This window comes from Egretta garzetta, unplaced genomic scaffold, assembly GCF_000687185.1.
Source record: "Egretta garzetta isolate BGI_Z169 unplaced genomic scaffold, ASM68718v1 scaffold218, whole genome shotgun sequence".
NCBI lineage: Eukaryota > Metazoa > Chordata > Aves > Pelecaniformes > Ardeidae > Egretta > Egretta garzetta.
Window position 1 is genome coordinate 373,868 of NW_009260618.1, and position 6,994 is coordinate 380,861.

The 6,994-nt window shown below is 62.1% G+C and overlaps 1 protein-coding gene across 1 annotated transcript in view; it reads left to right on the top strand.

Annotated features, from left to right (window-relative positions):
• Positions 1-6,994, top strand: part of SCARA5 (scavenger receptor class A member 5) — a 42,379-nt gene that overhangs the window by 10,030 nt on the left and 25,355 nt on the right. Inside the window, exon 3 of the mRNA XM_035900730.1 lies at positions 5,736-6,410. Within this exon, the coding sequence (XP_035756623.1) occupies positions 5,736-6,410 (675 nt within the window). The remainder of the gene's footprint in view (positions 1-5,735; positions 6,411-6,994) is intronic.

The following is a 6,994-nucleotide window of genomic DNA, read 5'->3' on the forward strand; positions in this document are numbered from 1 at the left end:
TGTGTGTGTGTGTGTGGTGTGTCTGTGTGTGGGTGTGTGTCTGTGCTGGGTGCACGTGTGCACGTGTGTGTGTGTGTGTTTGTGCTGGGTGCACATGTGCATGTGTGTGTGTGCATCTGCTGGGCACATGTGTGCATGTGTGTGTGCATCTGTGCTGGGTGCACATGTGCATGTGTGTGTGTGCATCTGCTGGGCACATGTGTGCATGTGTGTGTGCATCTGTGCTGGGTGCACATGTGCATGTGTGTGTGTGCATCTGCTGGGCACATGTGTGCATGTGTGTGTGCATCTGTGCTGGGTGCACATGTGCATGTGTGTGTGTGCATCTGCTGGGCACATGTGTGCATGTGTGTGTGCATCTGTGCTGGGTGCACATGTGCATGTGTGTGTGTGCATCTGCTGGGCACATGTGTGCATGTGTGTGTGCATCTGTGCTGGGTGCACATGTGCATGTGTGTGTGTGCATCTGCTGGGCACATGTGTGCATGTGTGTGTGCATCTGTGCTGGGTGCATGTGTGCATGCACGTGTGTGTGTTTGTGCTGAGTGCACGTGTGCATGCCTGTGTGTGTGCATCTGTGGTGGGTGCCCATGTGCACATGTGTGTGTGTGCTGGGTGCACGTGTGCATGAGTCTGTGTGTGCATCTGTGTTGGGTGCACATGTGCATGCATGTGTGTGTGTTTGCTGGGCGCATGTGTGTATGCGTGCGTGTGTGCATCTGTACTGGGTGAACGTGTGCACCCATCTGTGCATGCATCTTTGCTGGGTGCACGTGTGTGTGTGCGTCTGTGCTGGGTGCACGTGTGCATGTGTGTGTGTGCGTGTTCGGGGTGCATGTGTGCATGTGTGTGTGCATCTGTGCTGGGTGCATGTGTGCATGCACGTGTGTGTGTTTGTGCTGGGTGCATGTGTGTGTGTGTCTGTGCTGGGTGCATGTGTGCATGCATGTGAGTGTGTTTGTGCTGGGTGCATGTGTGCATGCGTGTGCATGTGTGCATCTGTGCTGGGCGCACATGTGCGTGCACGTGTGTGTGTGCATCTGTGCTGGGCACATGTGTGCATGCACGTGTGTGTGTCTGTGCTGGGTGCACGTATGCATGCATGCGTGTGTGTCTGTGCTGGGTGCTTGTGTGCATGCGTGCATCTGTGCTGGGTGCACATGTGCATGCACGTGTGTGTGTGTGTACGTCTGTGCTGGGTGCACTTGTGTGATTGCCTGTGTGTGTTTGTGCTGGGTGCACATGTGTGTGCGTATGCATGTGTGTGCATGCATGTGCTGGGTGGACATATGTGTGCATATGCATGCGCCTGCGTGCACGTGTTGGGTGCATTTGTGCGTGTGCACCACCTGCACGCGTGTGTGCACTGTGCACATGCATGCTGCGTGTGTTTGCCACTGTGCACTGCGTGCCTGCAGGCGTGAGCATGCGCTGTGCGCATCGGGCCTGTGCACGCTGTGTGCATGCACACGCGTGTACACGTAGGTGCCGGGTGCGTGCATGTGTGTGCATGCCTCTGTGCCGCATGCGTGTGCGCAGGCACGCGTGTGCACGGTGTGCGGGCACGCCTGAGCGCGTGTGCGTGAGTACCTGTGCTGTGCCCCGCGCCTGCAGGCGCGTGGGAGCGTGTGCGCGTGCACGTGAGCCGCGTGCACGTGAGCCACATGCACACATTTATGCCTGTGCTCCGGGCTCCCAGCAACTCTGCGCCATGCCAGCTCCCAGCCCTTGATTTCCTGCAAAGAACAGAAACCAAGGAGGGCGTTAGGGGCTCACAACGCCCATGTTCTGCTCCCCGGGCTCAGCCCCTGCGCCGGCAGCCCTGGTCTGGGCCTCTGCCTGGCTGCAGGATTTAGCCCATCCTACCCACCCGGCGAGTGGACAGTAGGAATGGGAAGATTTGGGCGGCAAGAGAGCTGCTGGCTTGCATGAACGTGCATGCACGGAGCAGCCCCAGGCTGCAGGTGTTGCTGCTGGGAAGCTTCCCGGCGTGGTTTTGGCTACGGGATGCTCCGGAGCAGCCTGGCTTGGTGGCTGCGGTGCTGGGCAGAGGAGAGCTGCAGGGATCCCAGCTGGTTATTGGACGTGATTTATGGGAATCCGGGGAATGCCGCAGGCTTTGCAACTGACTGCAGGTGCAAAGGGGGGAGCTCACCCGCGCTTCCCAGCCCTCGGCCACCAACCTGGGATTTGGGTTATTTCTCCTCGTGCTGGCCCCACAGGGTTGCTTTGCTCCTTGGTTCCCTTGCACGAAAGCCGTGGTTGTCTCCACACCCATCACGGGCGCCCTGGGTCCACCCAAAAGACCTCAACGGAGCAGCTTTGGTCACCCCTGCAGAAGGCGGCAGCACCCAGCCCTTCGCCACCCCCATGGCGATTTCTCCCAAGGTCCTGCCTTGCCGGTTGTCCCCTCTCAGCGTGGCTGTGGCCACGTCCCTTGATTGTTTCCCTTGCTGTGAACCCCCATGGGCAAAGGCTCCCCTGAGACGGCGCCCGCCTGGGTGCCTGGCGTGGCAGGGACGGGCGATAACCGGTGACATTGAGATGTCCCCCCTGCAGGTGACAAGCAGGGACACACGGAGGGGACCCAACAGCATCCCCGTGGCTCTGAGCTGGCAGCCCAGCCTGGGAAACTGGGACAATCCAGCAGCGGGATTAATTAACAGGGGCTAATTAATGGTGGAAAGATGCCTGCGGTGCCTGGAAGGTGCTCGGCTCCGTTATGGCACCCACGAGCCCCCTCCCCAGGCACGGCGGGGCCAGCCCGCGGCGGCGTGCCAGCCGAAGCCCCACCGCAGCTTAAAGAACAATGGGGATTATTTATTTAAAAAAAAAATTTAAAAAAAATCTCATTATTCGTGTGGGTTTGGCTCTGAGCCCCCCGCGCCGGGCTGCCTTGGAGACCCAGCGCCAATGCGAGGCGGAGGGGGAAGATGATATTCCCCGCCTGGATCGGCGTTTTTGGGGGGCGCCAAGGCGCGATGGGGTCTGGGACTGGGCTTTACTGGGTGCTACTGGGCTTGCTGGGGCTTCCCAGCATAGGAAGCTGCTGAGAGTAAGAGGGTCCCCCCAAATTTCCAGGTTCCCTCTCCCAACCCCATCTCGGTGCTCTGGGAGCTGGTGCGAGGCCGGGGGAGGTTTGGGGTGGGTGCCTGGATGGCCGGGAGCTCTGTCCCACCGGGCATGCAGAGGCAGGGGGGGAAGGGGGCTCCGGAGCTGGGGTGGGTTCCCTCCGTCAGGAAGAGCCCTGGCAGCCCTGGGATGTGGGATGTGGATGCCCTTGGGCCAGGGGGGGGTCCCCCCACTCCTGCCCACCCTGGGGAAGAACCCTGGCAGCCTCGGGATGCAGGATGTGGATGCTCTTGGACCAGGGGAGGGGCCCTCCCTCCTTCCCTCCTTCGGGAAGAGCCCTGGCAGCCCTGGGATGTGGGATGTGGATGCCCTTGGGCCAGGGGGGGGTCCCCCCACTCCTGCCCACCCTGGGGAAGAACCCTGGCAGCCTCGGGATGCAGGATGTGGATGCTCTTGGACCAGGGGAGGGGCCCTCCCTCCTTCCCTCCTTCGGGAAGAGCCCTGGCAGCCCTGGGATGTGGGATGTGGATGCCCTTGGGCCAGGGGGGGGTCCCCCCACTCCTGCCCACCCTGGGGAAGAACCCTGGCAGCCTCGGGATGCAGGATGTGGATGCTCTTGGACCAGGGGAGGGGCCCTCCCTCCTTCCCTCCTTCGGGAAGAGCCCTGGCAGCCCTGGGATGTGGGATGTGGATGCCCTTGGGCCAGGGGGGGGTCCCCCCACTCCTGCCCACCCTGGGGAAGAACCCTGGCAGCCTCGGGATGCAGGATGTGGATGCTCTTGGACCAGGGGAGGGGCCCTCCCTCCTTCCCTCCTTCGGGAAGAGCCCTGGCAGCCCTGGGATGTGGGATGTGGATGCCCTTGGGCCAGGGGGGGGTCCCCCCACTCCTGCCCACCCTGGGGAAGAACCCTGGCAGCCTCGGGATGCAGGATGTGGATGCTCTTGGACCAGGGGAGGGGCCCTCCCTCCTTCCCTCCTTCGGGAAGAGCCCTGGCAGCCCTGGGATGTGGGATGTGGATGCCCTTGGGCCAGGGGGGGGTCCCCCCACTCCTGCCCACCCTGGGGAAGAACCCTGGCAGCCTCGGGATGCAGGATGTGGATGCTCTTGGACCAGGGGAGGGGCCCTCCCTCCTTCCCTCCTTCGGGAAGAGCCCTGGCAGCCCTGGGATGTGGGATGTGGATGCCCTTGGGCCAGGGGGGGGTCCCCCCACTCCTGCCCACCCTGGGGAAGAACCCTGGCAGCCTCGGGATGCAGGATGTGGATGCTCTTGGACCAGGGGAGGGGCCCTCCCTCCTTCCCTCCTTCGGGAAGAGCCCTGGCAGCCCTGGGATGTGGGATGTGGATGCCCTTGGGCCAGGGGGGGGTCCCCCCACTCCTGCCCACCCTGGGGAAGAACCCTGGCAGCCTCGGGATGCAGGATGTGGATGCTCTTGGACCAGGGGAGGGGCCCTCCCTCCTTCCCTCCTTCGGGAAGAGCCCTGGCAGCCCTGGGATGTGGGATGTGGATGCCCTTGGGCCAGGGGGGGGTCCCCCCACTCCTGCCCACCCTGGGGAAGAACCCTGGCAGCCTCGGGATGCAGGATGTGGATGCTCTTGGACCAGGGGAGGGGCCCTCCCTCCTTCCCTCCTTCGGGAAGAGCCCTGGCAGCCCTGGGATGTGGGATGTGGATGCCCTTGGGCCAGGGGGGGGTCCCCCCACTCCTGCCCACCCTGGGGAAGAACCCTGGCAGCCTCGGGATGCAGGATGTGGATGCTCTTGGACCAGGGGAGGGGCCCTCCCTCCTTCCCTCCTTCGGGAAGAGCCCTGGCAGCCCTGGGATGTGGGATGTGGATGCCCTTGGGCCAGGGGGGGGTCCCCCCACTCCTGCCCACCCTGGGGAAGAACCCTGGCAGCCTCGGGATGCAGGATGTGGATGCTCTTGGACCAGGGGAGGGGCCCTCCCTCCTTCCCTCCTTCGGGAAGAGCCCTGGCAGCCCTGGGATGTGGGATGTGGATGCCCTTGGGCCAGGGGGGGGTCCCCCCACTCCTGCCCACCCTGGGGAAGAACCCTGGCAGCCTCGGGATGCAGGATGTGGATGCTCCTGAGCCAGGGTAGGGTCCCTCCCTCCTTCCCTCCTTCAGGAAGAGCCCTGGCAGCCCCAGGATGCAGGATGTGGATGCTCTTGAGCCAGGGTGGGGTTCCCTCCCTCCTTCCCTCCCTCCTTCGCTCCCTGGGGAAGAGCCCTGGCAGCCCCAGGATGCGGGATGTGGATGCTCTTGGACCAGGGTAGGGTCCCTCCCTCCTTCCCTCCCTAGGGAAGAGCCCTGGCAGCCCTGGGATGCGGGATGTGGGCCTCGGAGGCTGACAGCGATCCCAGCGATCCCTGCCGAGCCCACCTGATGGTCTTTGTAGAGCAAGGGGCTGAGCTCAGGCCCGGGAGGAGCAGCCAGAAGGGAAACCTGGTGTTAAAATGGAAATGAAAACCATGGAGAAAACTGTGGGGTGGAAGAGGGGCTGATGGGGTGAAGCTTTGGGGGTTTGAGGTAGGCCTTCCACCTCCAAGCACCAAGGAACGGGGGGATGCCCAAGTGCTCCGTGGGAGGAGATGGGGTTGAACCTCCCAGGAGGGTCCCCACCTCCATGGGTGGTTTCTGATGCCCCCTCCTCTCCATCCCTTGCAGTCTCCAGACCACAGACTTCCCCCGAGGACCTGAAGGCGCTGATGGGGAACGTCAACCGCCTCAACGAGAGCTTTCGGGACATGCAGCTGAAGCTGCTGCACCTACCTCTGAAGGGGGACGTGCTGGATCACATCTGGAGGCTCCAGGACCTCCTGCAGAACCACTCAGACTCCTTGTTCCTCATGACGGGGTCACTGCAGAAGCTGGAAGGGCTTCTCTGGAGCCTCCAGACCCAGGCCAGCCAAACGGACAAGGCAGTGTCCAACCTCTGGGACAGCTTGACCCAGCAGAGCGACACAGCTCAGCAGGAGATGTACAAGCTCTCCGTGGAAGGCAACAGCAGCCGGCTGCTGCTGCAGCACCACGACCACCTCCTGAGCCACCTGGGCAGCAGGGTGGAGAGCCTGAGCGACCAGGTGACGGCCGTCAGCGGGGCTGTGGACACCATGAACAGGACCTTCTCCTATGACGTGAACATCCACCATACCCGCATCCAGGACCTGCAGGTGCTGATCAGCAACGCCACCGAAGATGCTCGGCAGATGCGCCTCATCCACATCGCCATGGAGGAGCAGCTGAAGCACGAGCTGGCCATCCTCAACAACGTGACAGAGGACCTGCGGCTGAAGGACTGGGAGCACTCCATCGCGCTGAAGAACATCTCCTTGATACGGGGTAAGCCACTACCCTTGCTGGTGGGTGAAGCTGTCATGAGGAGGGGGGTGTCCTTGGTGCTTTGGGCCGTGGTGGAAATGGTCCCTGTGGCCACGGGGATGGCCTGTGGGGATGTCTCAGGTACTATTTGGTCTAACAAATCCACCAGGCACCACTTGTTGAGGTGTCTGTGGTGTTCAGGTGTCTCCATCACCTTGGACTCTTGGACTCCTCAGATGTTCCTCCATCCATGTGAGGAAGAAAGCTCCCAAGGTTCCCTCAAAGGTGCCAGGAAAAAACTCTGCTGGATCCCTCCTGACCATGAAAGTGAACCAGACCAAGTGTGGCAGAGACAGTGGGGGTTTTACCCTGCTTTGTACTGCAGAGATCAAGCAGAAGGCTGCCCACCAGTACTCTCAGCCGTCATCAATCCCATAATTGGTTTTACCGTATAGCCCCTTTACTCCATTTTCCCCCTCTCATCTTCTCCTCCTTTACCACCCTCAGCCCCTCCCAAATCATGGAATCATGGAATCACAGAGTGGTTTGGGTGGGAAGGGAGAGTTACAGCTCACCCAGCCCAACCCCTGCCATCAGCAGGGACA